Source organism: Cinclus cinclus, chromosome 5 (assembly GCF_963662255.1).
Source record: "Cinclus cinclus chromosome 5, bCinCin1.1, whole genome shotgun sequence".
Taxonomy (NCBI): domain Eukaryota; kingdom Metazoa; phylum Chordata; class Aves; order Passeriformes; family Cinclidae; genus Cinclus; species Cinclus cinclus.
In genome coordinates, this window is record NC_085050.1 from 51,915,969 (window position 1) to 51,933,676 (window position 17,708).

At 38.3% G+C, this 17,708-nt stretch overlaps 1 protein-coding gene across 1 annotated transcript in view; it reads right to left on the bottom strand.

The window, feature by feature from the left end:
- Window positions 1–1,107: 1,107 nt before the first annotated feature.
- The window catches only part of BANK1 (B cell scaffold protein with ankyrin repeats 1), a 111,451-nt gene continuing 94,850 nt past the window's right edge, over window positions 1,108–17,708 (bottom strand). The window contains exons 11-15 of the mRNA XM_062493654.1: window positions 16,648–16,956; window positions 7,090–7,158; window positions 5,773–5,957; window positions 4,147–4,210; window positions 1,108–1,181 (exon numbers count right to left, since the gene is read on the bottom strand). Of these exons, the coding sequence (XP_062349638.1) occupies window positions 1,108–1,181; window positions 4,147–4,210; window positions 5,773–5,957; window positions 7,090–7,158; window positions 16,648–16,956 (701 nt within the window). The remainder of the gene's footprint in view (window positions 1,182–4,146; window positions 4,211–5,772; window positions 5,958–7,089; window positions 7,159–16,647; window positions 16,957–17,708) is intronic.

Below are 17,708 nucleotides of genomic sequence, written 5' to 3' on the forward strand. Positions count from 1 at the left end.
GACTTAACCTTTGAGCATCAAATGAAGCTCAAGAGATTGGAAATAAGCCAGGTTAAAGATGTTCCTTCACAAGTTCAATGGACACTATTGTAAACAACCAACAATTAAGTATTTTTAAAACTAGAAGTCCTGACTGAAATACTATTGAAGCCATGAAGGAAAAAAAGCAGCTTTTCTATGACTCCCTCACTGTCCAAACATAAAAAAGTTTTTATGTGCTTCAGGATCCCCTGTTATTTCAACTTTGCTAAGTTGGCTAAAGAAGTTTTAGTGCCTGTGAATCCAAATGCCAAAATTAGGGTCTGTCTTTGTTCATCTTCCTGTTGACCTAGCAGAGACAAGAGAGATGGTTGCTTGTGCTTAAAAATAAGGAGTGCACATTTAGTTTTCAGGGAACTCTACTTAGACACAACCTGCAATCTGTAGAGGCATCAACTGATGAATAAGCAATCTGTTAGCAACTTGGACTAAAAACAAGGCACTGATGAGGGCTGGGGAATGAAGCCAGACATTTTGGATAGCAAATGTAATCAATAACCTGCCACTTTGTAGAATGTGCACAGTGCTCTTCTGGGTGTTTTTTGGATCAAGATAGGAAAGAGATTTGGTCTTTGGCAGCAAGCTAGGCATCTACAGCTTTGGAAATCAAAATGTGGAAGAAGAAATTCTATGGAGGATGCCTTTATTGAAGTGGATAACCTGGCTACTTACAGGACTTTACAGGAGCAGGTCAGTATTAAAATGTCTACAGCAGCAGCTTGTAAAGTTGCCCTTGTTGCGAGGAAGGCCATTTTCAGCATCAGCACCTACTGATTTTAACAGCTAAGAAATAAATGCTTGCACTTGAGTAGTCTGTGGAAAGAGCTCTGACCTTTCCACAGCAGGCCACTTACCTTGCCAGTCTTGTCAGGGAGGCCAAGACTGAATAGATGCAAAGACTGAATTGCTCATTTATCCCATGGGTATATTTGTCATTGTAAGACTACTAAAATATCTAACATTTTTCCCAAGACCTACCTTCAACCATTACAGAAGTTGCTGGCATTGAAATAATAACAGTTGTAATAATACCACCACCAATAATAATAAATCAAACTTAACATTTGCTTAATGCAGTATTTGTCTCCTGAAATCCAGCTGAGTTATAGATGGTCCTCTCTGGCCTCTGTCTTGCTCATTACCTAGCAATGAAGCAGGGACACCTAATACTCAGTTCTTGCTGTTATGCCAAGCCTGCAGAACAGAGCATCAGTCATTCCCAGTTTTGATGAGGAACCTGCCACTTCCCTCCCTATAAATAAGTTCAAGGTTCTACAGAGATTAGCTATGAGGGGATAACTAATTACAAGCAACTCAAACCATCCTATGTGGCTTCTGCAAGCATGTGCATATTTTTAGGGGCTGGATGACTAAATCTGTGGGATGTGACACACAAGGTGCCATAATGTAACTGCAATAGTAGGCAGATTTTGAAATTCCATGTTCAGAAACGGCTAAATGAGATTCACATAGGTAATTCCAATGTCCAGTAATGTAGGTAGGCATGACACATGTTTTTAAATATTCCCATGTGCTAGGAAGTAAGGATATGGAATGCATGTGAAAGCTGTGTTGTTTTTTAGGAACTTTAAAGGAAATTTGTCTAGTAATCCTTGCTAAATATTGTCCCAGCTGCTGCCATTTGTTCTATTAGTGGACATGCACAAACCCAAGACTCTCTAGCCTTACCCTAAGCTTAAGGAGCCATGCTCAAAGATAAAGTATCCCATGGGCAACAGACTATTTCTAGTTCAGTACTTTGATGGTGCACCCTGAAAAATCTGGGCTACTCAGATTTAAAAGTGGAGCTTTTGTCCATAAATCTATGTATTTCCCTGAAATTTTATTTAAGGTATTTGTTTTTGTTAGTTTTGGTTTGTTGGCTAACATCTTGGAAAAAAAATAAGACACTATCAATGTCTACATGTCAGAGCAGACGTATATTATACAGTATTTAGCTAAAGCATTGTCCCTGCCTGTACTTTCTAGAAATGAATGTTCTACATGCCTGTGCCTTATGTAGTTGCTCTTAAAACAGGTTTTTCTAGATATTTCACCCCAAGAAATTTTGGCTTTGCAGATGATTTTTTTTTTTTTAGGTATTATTCAGTTCTATACTAAACTGCTACAAAATGAGACATGAACTTTGAGATAGCATCAAAAGTAATAATGGAAGACTGAAGTGAGTGCCACTTTCATTAATAACTTCATTACAGTGAAAGCAAGATCAAACTTATCAAGAAACTAAAAATTATGTTCCAGAATAATTTCTAGGAGATATTTTCCTTTCTCATTAAAATAACATCAAGTTCCTTTTCTAACAGACTTCAGATGTGATCTCTTTAAATCCTCAATCAAGACTTCAAAAACTGTCTACAAAAATGATTATCCAAATCCTGATTTCAAACATGGGGTTTAGAGAGGGAAGCCTATGTTTTTAAAGATACAGCAGGGAGAGTCTGTACACGCATGTAAAAACCAGCATTTTTTAAATAAATCTGAGGACTGCTGACATTCAAAAATACCACTTTACTAAATGGCATACGAAACAAAATGTCTCTCAAATGAATGCTCCCTGGTCTGCTTTCCTTAGCAATGTCAAAGGAGAAGAGAAAGTGATTGTCATTTTTGTTCCAGGCAATTTATGTCTGCACAAAGAGATCCTCCTTCTGTGATCCCTGTTTACTCTTGCCACTGATATGCCTTCAGTTTTAGAGGAAGTCCTTTTTATTAAGCATTGAAATACTTGATTTCTGTTGTTGGACACAGGCCATAATGCTTCTTCCCACTATAATTCTGCAGTGCAAATCTGCTGATTTATATGCATCCTAGGATATATGACAGTGTAACAGAGGGCAGTGAGGTTAGGATCAGAAGGGAATATAGTGATCATTATCTGAGTTACTGGATAATTTCACAAAATTAACGATTCCAGTGTTGATACTACATTTCTGCTACTATGATTCAATAATGAATTCTGGAGAAGGAGGACAGCTACAGAGACAGGACTGCTGCTGTGGCCTTAAAATGAAACCCTACAGACAAACGCTTTCCAAGAGTCACCCTCATGTTCTCATGAGCTGCAGTGATCCCAAGCCCTCAGGCTCCGAGTACCTTGTGAAGGCTTTTGCTCAGGACACTGCCTCCCTACCAGCCACAGAGGAGAATAAAGCTGGAATATCTGGACTGCAAAGCTGCTACTAGGCCAGCAGGAATTTCCCTTAATTAGTTACAGTACCTCACAAGTTCACACAAATACAATGCTGTCTAAAAGAATAATGAAAGCAGTACTGGGTATTGTTTTTCTCTCTTGCAGTAAGGAAACAACACATTTAGGTGATAATTCTAAATAGAGATATCCAAATGGTACTAAGTCCAATGTGAAAAAACCCCACTGATTTTCCTTTCAGTATGAGTACTGAAGTTTACAGAAATCAAAAGCCTAAGACCTATAAAATGTAACAGATTGTTTTTGTAACAACAAGAGAAAATCATCTGCAGGAAAAGCAGTGCTTTATACAATTGTAGATGACAATCAAAAAGAATCATAGAATATTCTGAGCTGGAAGGCACCTGCAATCATCACAGAATCCAGCTCCTGGCCCTGCACAGGACAACCCGAAAAATCCCTTTTTTCCCCCACAAAGGGAAAAAAGTATCTTAAATCACCAATGGTACAGTTTTAAATAATGACTACAATACTCACAAAAACTGCTGTAGCAGTAGAAAGCTCATCGAGAATTTGCAAACTGATGACTGATTTACCAAAAAAAAAAAAAAAAAAAAACTGAAGTCATCAAGCAAATTGTTCTAAAGAAGCCATCTACCCAAATTCTGATGATGCCGTAGGAAATAGGCATTAGACAGAAAAGCTGAGCCACAGAGACTTGGTAAATTTTCTGCCCCATTAACTCACAGTGAGTTCATCTTTGGGATGAAATCTTGACACTGCTGAAGGCCTGATTATGCTAAAATAAATGTGGTCAGATACCGAAAATGTTCATTACAAATTCAATGCCTGATCCAAAAGGGTTTGGATCAGACCTCTGCTCTACACTTCCAGTTCAAGGCTTGAGAGTCCTTAAAGGCAGAAAAAGCACAACTTACCATTCAGATTTTCATTTTCTTGTCTGTTTCTGATAGTGGTGTCTCTAAGGTGATGCACTTTTTCCTTTAAGTAAAAAAACAAGCATAAAACCAGCAGCAGAAATTAGTAATGGAAGTTTACTGTAGAAACAGGAAGGCACTATAAAAAGCTGAATTCTTTAGCATTCTGAACACCAAGCATCTCTCTCCTGGAAAACAATTTTAAAAGACTGAAACATGTTCATAATGCTAATTTTAGTATTTTTACCTAAGACTTTTGTGGAGTTATTCCTACCAGCAGTAAGTTAAAATTAATCTGGCATTATATTACAGATGCTGGGGTGCTCTTTTCTGTTTCTTGGGGGTTGTTTGGCTTTTGTTTTTTTTTTTTTTTTTGAAAAGTGATTTTTCCTCAAAAATCCAAGTGAATGACAGAGAACTGCAGTAACAGCATGAAGTCAGTTCATCATGTTTATGGAGGAGTAAGAAGAAAACCACACGAAAGTCACATATGCACTGCAGGGTAAAAACCACCACTACAAAATAGCATTTTCCCTGAAGCACTGAAAACAGGCCAAGTAAATCTTCCTTGAAATATGGACATCTCATAGTTCACCAAGAAAAAAAAAGGACTTACAACTTGGTGCTGCTATCATGGCACAGATTAGATATGATCTTCCTCCACAAGAAATGCCTCGGACTGAGAGCAATACCAGCATTTCATCCGCATGCTTGGCTGCAGTTGGATTTGGAAGGTGGCAGCCTAGTGCTGTGTTGCTGGTGCCCAGCTTGGGAAATGGCACCCATACTGTTCCAGGCCCTTGCACTTTTGCTTTTAAGTGTTCTAGTGTGATGACAAAGCTCAGACTTTCAAGCAGATGCAAACACAAAGAGCACTCTCCTTGCTGGCAGCATCTGATAGCTCTTCCACTCTGCCGAGCAGCAGAGTAGCTTTGCTTTTCCTCTTTCTACTAAATGACAATAAATTATTTTTGTTAATGCATGACCTCATATGAAATGAGGGCATAACTTCTTCCTCCATGTGTCTTTTTAGAAGTAATTAATGAAACTTCTCTCCATGACTTGCAGCTTTGATGCAGTTCTTTCAGTGACTCAGTGTGTGGGTTTCTGTAAATCCTGTTTTTGTGCACCTCAATTTACTCCATACACTGAATACAAAGGAGCTGTAGAGCATTGCCAACAATTGTGGATTTCACCAAGTATATTCAACCCTTTCAGGTAAGCATAAAGCCTGATGTAAGTCAATATATTTTAATTGCTAGAATAAATGTATGTTTGATACAGTCATGTTTCTGTTAGCTGACACTGCTCAAGAGCACATTTGGTTTGTTCGGCAACATAAGGTTTCATGAAAGATGCACATCACCCAACAGTTTAAAGCACAAGTATTAGGAGACCAGCATATTTAACTCTGGATTTTAACCAAACTCGGAAAACCTCTGAAGTAACAGTGGAAACGGATATCTAGAAGATCCAGAACCATAATCAGCAAGCTCTCTGGGAGCTGGTTTGCATACAAATCATGATTATGACTTTTGACCTCATATGCAGGAGCCAAAACACAAGAACTTGCTTTTAGAACATCTGACCAAGATTCCAATTAAGGAATGAATTTCAAACTCATACCTGTTGAGTGGATGGTAGTCTCTGCTTTTTGTTCTGCCACAGTTTAAATCTGTCAAGGGCTTCATCCACAGAAATTGCCCCCTTTTTCACCTGTTCCTGCAAGTGGATGAGTTCTTCCTGTTCAGGAGGGATCTTGTGTACCACAGTGCTGTATGTTACTGTCTCAGTGTGGCCTCTATGTGTTTCTACAACAAAACGTATGAAGTGAGAAATGCAACAGATCAGTGAAGATTCTACCATTACTCTTCGGCAGCAGAGCAGGATCCCAAATGTTTCCTTCATTACTACTGCCCTGGTCCATGGATTCTCTGTTAGTGTTGGCTCATAAAAATAATTTCCTTCTAGCACTACAGTTACAGACTGACATTTTAAAGGAAATGGTTGCTATATAAAATACCCAGAGTGCCTTTTAATCCCTTTCTTCTTCAACGTCATACATTACATATCTCAAAAGCTGTAGATGAAATTTGGTCAGGAAGCATCTTGAAATTTCACAAGATTGCCTTCATCCAAGGAAGGAAATACATTATTAAATACATTGTAGCAACAAGAAAACACTGCAGCCCAGTGATCCTGGAGATGATGATACAGTGCACAGCTGAAGGGAGATGTGCATTATCAGATTCACAGCTTGGTCCAGGGAGGTGCAGCATTGCTTCTCCCCAGGATACTGATACTGGAATGGCTGATCCAGAGCATATGAGCAGCCACGGAACAGGGGTTCTGTGCCCTTCATGAGGCTGTTGCACATGCTTCATTGCATGGGGAGTGTGGCCAGGATAAAACTTTAAACCATCAGTATAATTTGGGTCAGTTTTTCTGTTACATTAGGCACCACTATCTTCATTTCAAGTAAGGAAGGACTGTTCAAAGGGGTATCATTAATGGAATTTACAGTAGCAACACTGTAATGTGCTACAATTCAAATAATCACTGGACTGCCACAAGCAATTACTTTTACATGCATCTTGGGGTACCCAGAAGAGAACTGTTGCTCCCCCCACTTCTGTCTTTCCTGGGCTGGAACTACTGCACAGCTGAGCCCTCCTGTCCTTCCTTTTCTTGGGTTTAATCACAATCATGAGAAGGGAAACAGAAAAGTGTGAAGTAACTCTGACTCTACAAATCTTTCCTACAAGACTATAACTTTTAGTCTTCTTTCTTTAATCTGATCTCTTAATGCTGCAATACCATTAAGGATATAAATTGTAGGTGGCAAAACAGATGCTAAATCACCCAAGATCAAGTCACAACAAAACTCTTCTAGTTCTACTGAAAAATATCAAGGCAGTTAAAGAACCAAATTAAATTCTGTACCAGGATTCCTGGCCTCGCAGTACGTCCTGCTGTTGTCACTGGTCACTCGACAGGCCTTTTGCTGAAACACTGCAACAAAATTAGGAATATAAGGAAGTTGAAAAATGGCAATAAAAACCCATCAAACATTCTCAACGAAAGAAGGATACTAATAAAAGCAGGCTGCAATACATTTTTTCTTCTAGTCTAGGAGTATTTTTCAACCCACTTGTCAGTTGAATGTTAATTACTTGAAAAATTGTTCTGTTGCACAGAATGGCAGGATTACTGATGTTAGAAAAACCATTACAAGAAGCTCTGAAGAAAATTAAAAGGATTTATCACTCCAGCATATTACTTGTCTCCAAATTCATCACATAGTACAGACACTGTAGCCTGTTCCTTATTTTAGCTAAGGCAGAAAAACCCCCAATAGTACCCATTGAGAATAGTGACACTGCTGAAGAAAGTGTGTGTGTATATTTGTGTCTACTTTATTCAAGCACTAGAAACAGCAAAGCACAACCCCTCTCTTAGAATAGCCCATCATTCCCACCCTGTGAAGTGCTCAGAGTACAGCCAGCCTGGATACACCCTGAAATGCTACACTCAAACTTTTGCTGGCAGCATATGTAACACCCAGAAGGTGGGAATTGCTCAGTTTCTGACTTAGCCTGTGTGGTAGTAGCTTTCTCTCAAGCCTCTGATTTTCACAAAACAAACTGACAATCTAGAACCTAGAATAATTCCTGCCAATTTATTAATCCTCTGTCACCACTGCAATGCAGCAAATGTGTCAGCTCAATGGAGCAAATATTTTCCTGGGGACTAAGGCCCAGGCCAAGGCAGCTCTGCTCCAGAGCAGGCATGCTCTCTGTTATGTCCCTAGCTCAGCCACTGATAGGCTTTAGCTTTTAAAATACTTTTCTCTGTCATTATCAAAGAATCCTACTAAGTATGGTTGCAGTGTTTTGTTCTCTACTTGAAATAGTATTCTCCTTTTAGATGAAACTGAAGTAATGAGAGCACAAAGGTAATGCAGGCAGCCTGAATTTTACTGCAAAAGGAGAAGGGACATATTCAACAATGTGCCTGATGGGAAAGCACTTTAATTGATAGGCTTTGAAATTTCTGCTGAGTTTGGCAGTGTTGGAGTAATCAGAAATGGAATTACTCTTCCAGTGAAAAGTAAAATTGTTAAAACAACTTTATGTGCTGCGTCTTACTGAAATGATTTTAGTTGGCAGCAAGTATTCAGTGTGGGTGAGGTCAGTGAAAACAAACGCCTGTTTCTGGAATGCCTGGAAAGACAGGAACACTCCACTGTACAACTGCCATAGGTTTAGGGAGAACTCTAGCAATTCATCCTTTCATTCCCACATGCCAATTACTTAGGAATTATTTGAACACAGCATAACAAAAGAAATGTAATCTTGCACAGGGATATATTCAATTATTTTTTAAATGGAAGATAAAGCAAACATGTATTAACATTGCTTCAGTTAAGCAATGTTAATATAGCAAATTTTTGTAAGTGTCAGAATGTCACAATCCTTCATATAAGGATATATATATTTTTTATTTTCTGGGCCACTCTGGCACAAATAATCCGATTAAACAGTTCCAGAACTTCAGTCATACTTACTGTGCACCCTTCAATAACATTTGTATGATCAGAAAGAGAATCCTTTTTGATTTTTAATCATGCTGTGACTAGCTGAAGTACCCACAGATGCTCGTAGGTCAAAATCTACATATTAAATGCCATTTAAGTTTTGTCTACAATAAATTTTTTCTGCAGTTTCTCGGAATTAAAAGAGGCTGAGAGACCTAACAAGTAATTCCACTTCATTCCCTCTCCTCTCTTCAGCTGCTTCAGGATACAGATGAAGTTCTCTGAAAGTCCTAAATACATTTTTATGTCTCAGGCAGTAAGATCCCTTTTTAGGAATGTAATGTAACCTCAATATTCTTCCAGCAAAGCAAACTCAGAGAGACTGAAACTACTGCACTATTGTATATTAGAAAACAACATCGAAAAAGTGGGACAAAACACAAATTTTATGGCAAATATGCAGAACTCTGAGAAAATCCCTAATTTAAGTCTTGGAAAGCGAGTGGGGTCAAGGAACTCTGAATTGCCTGTTTTTTTCTCAGACTAACTAAACATGTTGTTTCAGGTTGTCTGCACATGCAGGTAAATAATGCTATAAGGCTTGAAATTTGGATAATATTTTCATGGTAAGCACCACAAAAGTGTTAGAAAAATTTGAAATCTAAGTCTTTTGTGTGTAATTCTGAACTATGGAGACCATTTTATAGTAACAAACTGCATGAAACTGTGGTGAGTATAATGGGTCTAGAAACAGAGAATGAAAGTTTTTACAATAGCTGCAGGTTGGAAAAAGGATCAAGAATTTGATTTTCAGAATTAATTTAATTTCTAACAGAAAGCTGTAATGTTAAGGAGACGCAGATGCACTATGACATTTCAAAAATTGCTTAGCAACACTATTAAACACAGGAAATCAAAACACAGGAGGAGTTAGATCATGGGAGAGAAGAACTCATATCAGCCAAGAGGCAATGATTAACTAAGATATGATTTCTAATTTATATTTTACTTTACTCATCTAAGCTATGAGAGATGTTGCCTGATTTGTTGAATTGGCAACATTACCTCTAAAAATGAAACAAGAGTTTCCACTATGTGCTAGTGATTCAAACAAAGCTAGACTTATGAACCTACCCTCTGAAAGAATATATGAGCTAATCATATCTAATATATACTTACTTGACACTTTCAGTAGCACAAACACAAAGGAGAAAAGACAGAGATTTAAAAAAAAAAAAAATCAATAAATACCAGTATTTTGAATTCAGCTTGTTTAGGAAATTCAAGATGCATTTATTCATCAGCTTCATTGAGCTGATGTTCCAAACCAAATTATCTATGACTGTTCTCCTTAGGAAACATTCAAAATTAAAATACAGGAAAACAAAATCTTTATATGAACACACAGCTAAGTGATAATTCAAATTAATTAGTACACTAGGGTTGCACGTAGTAACACAACTCAGTTGCAAATTACAGTGGATTTGCAAACTGCCTCCTTGTTCTTAGTAGTTTTTGCTTCATTCATTTTAGAATTGTCATGTAATTAATTTGTGATTAATGGAAGAATGGAGAAGAACAGGTGAATTGCTGGTTAGATAATGTTGCAGGGAGAGACTCCTGCCTTTGCCCATTCAAATTTTCCCACATTATTTAAAGATTTTAACATTTAAACTGTGTATTGATAGTACGTAGGCAAATAAAACCTCCAAGTTCTTTTTCCTGGTAGGGATTTGATTGTAAATTAGATGTAGCACAGCAAGAGATGACAAATACACAGAGAATACTAAGGAAGGAATATAGTAGAATGATGCTTATTATTCAGGAGAGGAGAACTCTGCAGATGTTTGTTCACATCTTTTTAGAACTCATTTTCCTTTTGTCTGTTTGCTAACACACTGAACATCACTCAGCATGAGGACTCGAGAGAGGTCACCAATGCAACGCTAACCAGTAAGTTTTGTAAGAGATGATTAATGACCACTCCCAAAATTTTTACAAAATATTTCACTTATTCAAAATGAAAACAAAAAATTCCAGTGACATGAAATCAACTAAAGAAGTGGGACCTTGCAAATAGACTTTACACAAAACAAGGCAGCTGGGCATGGATTAAAAGCATATCATCACAGCTCATGAATCTGATCTAGGCAGGTCCAGGCATTGTGAAGAAGGGATGGCTGTGTGGTGCAAGGTAACAAAGGCTCAAGTCCCAGAAGCTGGCCTCTGAGGGCAGCATAGGTGTCTGGGTACACCTACACCATGACAAGGCAAAGGGAAAAAGAGCAGTTTTAAGTACATTGGTGTAGGAAAATGAGTGACCACATCTACACTGGTACAGGAATTCTGACCAGGCCTAAATGGGCAGTCTGACACTCAAGACATTTTTGAGAACACACAACAGTCATTTCAACAGAAGAAAGACTACACGATGCCAAGTGCACCTGCAGAAATACCAACCTGTCATGTTGCTCCCTTACTTTGCCAGGGCTTTTCAGCGACAGCATCACATCCACTCTTACACAGGCTATTGCCAACCTCTACCTTCAACAGCTTCTTAGTTGGCTGAGAATGAACCACTCCACTTTCTCAGACCAGAAGCAAAATGATTTTAAAAGGAATTATGGTGTAATGACAATGTGAAAATATTAATCCAAAAATAAACGTATGCTCACAGCAATTCCCTCCACAATTTGCAGTGATATTCTGAGTCTGACAAATATGAGCTCAAATCTGTTAGAATTCCAGCAACTTTGGTCACAGATACGAGACTCTACAGAGATGACTCCCCTACAGTGAAGCAAGATAATAAAAATAATACCAGAACTCTCTTATAGAAGGAGTAAAGAGTGAGTGAAAAGAAGAAGCACCAGTGGTTAGTTTAAGGTGCTGCTCAGAGAGTGCCATCAATGTACTGTGTATCACAGCACCACACACAATGAAAACAACTCTCACACACCCCTCTTCATGTCAGAATTTTAACTTAGTGGATCATGGAAACTGGAAGGCCTTTAGTTACATACTCAAGAGTATTTGCTCCAGCATGTAAAACCTGAATATACTTCTTTAGTCCCATTTTTATGGAGTAGAGAAAAGCAAAAAGGGAAGGACCCTATATATGTTTTTACTACAAATCTGCCATTTGGAAGAGTTTGGTTTGCAACCAGACAGCATCCCATAAATATTTTTCTCATTGTGCACCTTATTCAGTACTTGTTTCAATCTACCAAAGTTCAGATAGAAAAAGATCTGACTGAATGAAGACAGATTGAATATGGTATACCACTCCCACCCAGGTCTGTAAAAACACTGCCAGCTGAAGAGTGCTTCCTAGTATTTCATTCATGGAAAAACACCCTTAAGTTAGGAATACATAATGAAATTCATCTGCAGTGCAGTACTTTATACTCACTGTGGGAGAGTACTACAAAATCCCTCTGTGGGACATAAATGTTTTGCAATTTGCATGGCCTCTGAGGCTTCACTTTGAAAACCCCTGCTTTAGAGCATTTAAACAATTGGCATAATAAGAATTACTGACTCAAGATATGATCACTGTATTTCCCAGTAATCAGCCTGATACATTTCCAAGACACTAACAGCTCTGTTCTGGATTTTATTTATTCAGTTCAGTGGGTTTATGCTGTCTATTCTGTATGTGAAATATTCTGCTTCCCTAAAAATATCCACAGGATGCTATTTCTTCTGCATACCCTGTGATTTTGGTGAGCAATGAGAATTTTATTCTCCACTGGAACAGTAACTGGAAAATATATTTTTCCACTTCCAATTTTTAACCCTAGGGTGACGTCCCAAAAACAGCTACCTTTAAATAGCAAAATGTTTTCAGTGCAAGGAAGGGAAATACATTTCTTCAGGGATTTGTGAGAGGTTTGCAAAGAAATAAAGGCTATAGCATAGGAAATTTATGCTGTTGTGGGTATCCTTAAGGGCAGGTATCCTTGCTGCAGAGAAACCCTTTCATGCCAGTGGTCTGTGATGAGAGGTAAATGATTAAACCAGGACAGTAATGTAATCCTTAACCCTGAGAGAGTCCTAGTAGGTCAGGCTTCAGAAATGGCACAGGCATTGCAGAAACATTCATCTGTCCTACAACTACACTGAGGGCTTTGGTTTCCAGCTCAGTCGAACTTGGTATCAATAGGGAACATTAAAATTGCACACTAAACTGAAAACACCTTCCGATGTTTATTTAACAGTGGTTTTGGCAGCAGACAATTGAACAAAACACTGAAATAACCTTCAGAGGAATACTAAGCACCTAAGGAATGGTAAGGGAGCACAGTAAGAGCACACACCATCTGGACAATGAGCTACTTGGCACCAATTTGCAGCTCCACTAGTTGATGAGCCTTTCACACACAAGATAAAATTCTTGCAGTGGTCTAAATTAAAGAACAAGTGTTCTCTCTGTTAATAATGCAGTCTGTTTACCAGTGTTCAATACAGCAGTTTGAATGTTCATTAAAATTTGAAAGTATAATAAATGAAACTGAGTAAAAGCGATTAGAACACTTATGTTTTAAATCTTTCAACTCCCCCATGTTTCCCAGAATTTATGTGTCAGCAAATTCAAAGCAGATGCTCAAACTGTAAATTGTGGTAGTTCAGTTGTGACAGCTTGCATCACTGAGTGTTTACTGCCCAAGTTTAGAAGTGTAGATCTTGCTCTGAAAGTGACTCTTGTCAAGTCCCTATAGATCAACAGTTTTCCTATCCTGTTCTGCAGAACACCAAGTGGGCTAATCTACAGGGAGCAGGCTTTCTGCCCAGTGTAAACTTGAAATTCCATGTATTTGAAAGCTGCTTATTACAAAGAAAGCTATTTGCTTGGTTTCTTCATTGTTGCTGCTTTCATGGAAGCACCACTACTTTTGCTTAAAGGAGAAGATACTCTTTTGTAATGCCATAACCTTCATTCAATGTGCAGTGAAAGCACTCATGGAAATTCAGCCATTTGATTTCTCCAGATAGATATAAAAATAAATTTAAAAGAGTCACCTGCATGCAATCCAGGAGGCAAAAGGCATTTCTGCTATGCAATGCTTACTTCCTCCCCAAATAAATGAGCCCATCTATGGGTACATAAAGTGCAAGGAAAAAATCCTCCTGCATCTCTGCATGGCACTCTCACACCAGCCTCTTCAATCCTTGGGGCATGAAGCTTCCCATGAACTCCCAAAGTACAAATGAGGATCCATTTGTGAGCAAATGTGTAGCCTTACCACAGTTCCCCTCTGTGCATCGTACTCTATTCTGTTTTTCCACAGGACCCGTGTCTTACTGAATGCCAGAAGGGAACAGTTCTGAAGACAAACCAGAACTGTGCAGTGAAGACAATCTGCTTGTTACAGGGATATTAAATAATTTGTTTTCGAAATTAAAAGGTGATTAGCAAATAGAAAGTACATATAGAGGAGAGAAGGATGACTCAGTTAAGTAACTAAAAGTTGCTCTGCAGGACAGGACTTCTCTTTCCAACAAAAACCTGGCCAAAGGTCAGACAAGTTTAAGGCATTTGAGGCAATACAACTTGTAATGCCTGACATCAGAGTACTGACTAGACACACTAAGGATTTAATTTTAAGTTCTGAGAACTCAGAGACAACTGAAATCAATGGTGCTTTGAATAAGTAAAGTCTTATGTAATGCTGTTCACCTCAAGAATCTTAGTTCACACTGTGCATCCCAAAACTCAGTGGATGCAGAATCAAAAGGTTTATAACAGGAAGATCTGAAACAATACATGGGGCCTAGGAGCAGGCAAAAATTATATTTTAAACAAAATGAGAATGAAAAACACTGAAATTTTGTATGCTCACCCACTTTAAACACTAGATTAAATGAAAGAAAATAGCTGAGATAAATAGCTGCATATGGCTACCTACTTATTACTGCATTATAATGTTCCTGGCAGGGAGAAAGGGTAAGACTACCTCAATTCCAACTTTTCGATTATCTGACTTTGCAATATGTGCAATGCTCTTTTTATATAATAGATGAAAACAAACTCAAAAACCATAATCAATTTATTTGCTGGATGAAAATTGTGTATATGCATAACTAGAGTATTTTACACTGCTTAAATTATAAAGGAAGGGCTGCAGACACATGCAGACTTTAATGATGAACTGGAATGAAGTTTCCTGGTTCATACAGATGGAACAATCTTTTTAAAAATCAAATATAAGCAGTCCTAAAATAATAAATTGGAAATTGGGATGTTGCTGGACTGGAGAGGGAAGCTTTTAACCAATGTGGAGGAAAAAAACTGCCAATCCAAGAAGCAAGAAAAAAATCTTTTAGCTGAAGATATACCCCTTCTGTCTATGTCTAAAATTCCATTAGCTATCTCAGGGACCCCTGGACAAAAATAAGATACTCTAGGTCTGGAACCAAAAGGATAGGTAGTAAAACAGAGACCTGAGTGGCGAGCTGAAGCTTTTTTAAAGTGTTTCCATTTTCCCTCATGTATTGTGTAAGCAAAGGAATGTAAGCCAGAGGCTGATTCCCAGAACTACTGGAAAATAATTTGTCTACCACTCCACGCTTATGAAAGCAAAGGTAAAAAACATATGTGTGTGTGTGTGTGTGTGCATATGAATATATACATACACATGGTGAACCACAGCCCCATGAGAGCAGCTCCACTGATAGCATCTGCCTTAGCCAATAAACAAAGGAGAAACACTCCAGTGCAATAAAAGACATTAAATGCAACCTCCCAAATACAGCATCTCCACTAAGGGTTTCCAAGTTACTGGCCTGTCTATGATGATGGTGGACCAAGATTTGAGACACTGCTCTAGAATCTTCAGTAAAACCAGCCATTTCATGATTTCTGTAGCTGTAACAGGCTCCCCATACCCATCCATTCTTGGATCCCACTGTAATGATTCATACTTCTACCTCCTGAATATGCTGAAGAAAGAGAAACTAAATGATGAATGCATTAGCCCATGCATTCTGGTCCTAACCTGGAGTTATACAGCCTGGAGGAAGAGAGCTATCTAGAAAGAATAAAAGAAGCCACTGACTGAGATAGGCATGAAAGAGGAGGCACTTCTCTCTATTTGGTAGTATGTTTTGGGTAGTATTGATTCTTTTTTAGTGTAAAACATGCACAGCATGAATAAGCAATCCAATGGTGTCTGACAGACTATTTTTTGCCACCTATTCTTATGCATTGGCAGGCTTTTGTAGAAGAGGCTGGGCATGCAGGCAGGATGGATTCTGGGACTTAGAAAGATATGTCTGAAGTATTCACTGAATTCCTATTATTACTTTCAAATTCGGTTTTAGTCTGAATTGGATTACAAAGATATCTGAAATCCGTTTTTGTTCTTGTATTTCCATGAAATATCTCAAAAAAGTTTCCCAGTTTTCATGGAAGTGGCAAAAGGACATAATTTTTCCTAAAAGAAATATAATGATCCTACGTAGAAATGTCCATTTCTAGCATCTCAAATTGGAGAAAATATATTTGAAAGAGGAATCCTCACACAGGCATTTCTCCCAGAAAAGAGAATTCTTCTCATTAGAAAAAAAAAAAAAGAATCTAAGAGAGATTTCAGCCTTAAATAAAACCATTTTCATAAAGAAACTGAAAGAAAGGCAATTCAAATAGCACATTCTAAGCTGCATTGCTGTAACAGATACACTCACAGCTAGCCCACCAAGTCTTAATTTTCTATTATATTGTTGCAATTTTTAAAAAGCTAGATAAAAATCTGTGATACTATCTATCTCTGATGCAAACTGAAAATTATTCAGAGATGTTCTCAGTTCATTTGAAGGGTGAGAATAGATTGATTGAAACAAAGTGTTGGTTTGAAGGCAGCTGAAGGGGGGATCTTAGTCTTTTAGAAAATGTTACGGCTCAAAGAGAAGAGACCAAGAGTCTACATTCTCCCAGAGAATATTTACATGGCAGCAGCACCAACCTTGTACTATGTAGGGAGTATTCTCCTCTCTGCCCAGCGAACACACGGGTCGAGGCGTGGGGGCTGGGGGCCTGTTCATGATAAAGGACCTGCAGTGCTTCCTCTTCTCCTCCTCCTGCTCCTCCTGCCCCAGGATGAGGTCGTACACACGTTCATCCAGTGCCATACAAGTGTAGGGGTGCTCGTCCTCGCTGTCCTCCCCACAGGTACCTTGGTCTTCTCCACAGCATGTGGCTGTGAGTCCATCTCCCTGTTCCCTTTTACTCCTGTCCATCACAGAATTCCTCTCTGAAAAAGGAAGGAATTGTGTTGCACATACAAGGTAAAGAGAGGAGATTACGATTTATCTTAAAGCTTTAGAGTTTCCTAAAGTAGATCAGAGACTTCATTTCACTTCTAAACTAAATCACTCTCATTTTCAGAGGCTTCTGATTCATCTGACTCAGTAGAGAGGACGTCTCAAAGGAATAATTCCAACTTCAGGGCCTCCTCATGATTTCACATCAGATTATCAAATGAAGATGCTTACTGTTGGCCACAAAATAAATGATTTGCAGAAATACTGAGTATCCCAGTTGCTCTCACAAGAGTTACACCAACATGTAAGTAACTGTAAATAACATGTAACTCATGGTTAAGCCAAGTAAGCGGTATCTGTGGCCCTCAGCATTCTGGAAAGTCAAGTTGTTTGTTACCTACTGTAAAAACGACTTAAGAATTGAAGCTTAATTTAAGAAATGTTGGATTTTGTGTTTCCTACCTCTTCAATATCCCACTGGGTTTTGAGGGCTTTACAGATTTACGATAGGCCAAGGTGAAAAAGAAACTGAAAAGCCCTTTACAATGTAGGTAAAATGTATTACTTCTTACAATCTGTGCTGTCCAACCCTCCCCCCTCCAAAAACTTCCACATCTCTCTGTATTAGCTATACTTCATATATTTCATAGTACAACTATGCAGAACTTGCTTTCTCTAGTTTTTGCCTTTTACTGCATTAAAATGCATTGATAGTTTCCCCAATACCTGGGTTTGTTTTGATTTGTCTTAAAACATTCACAAA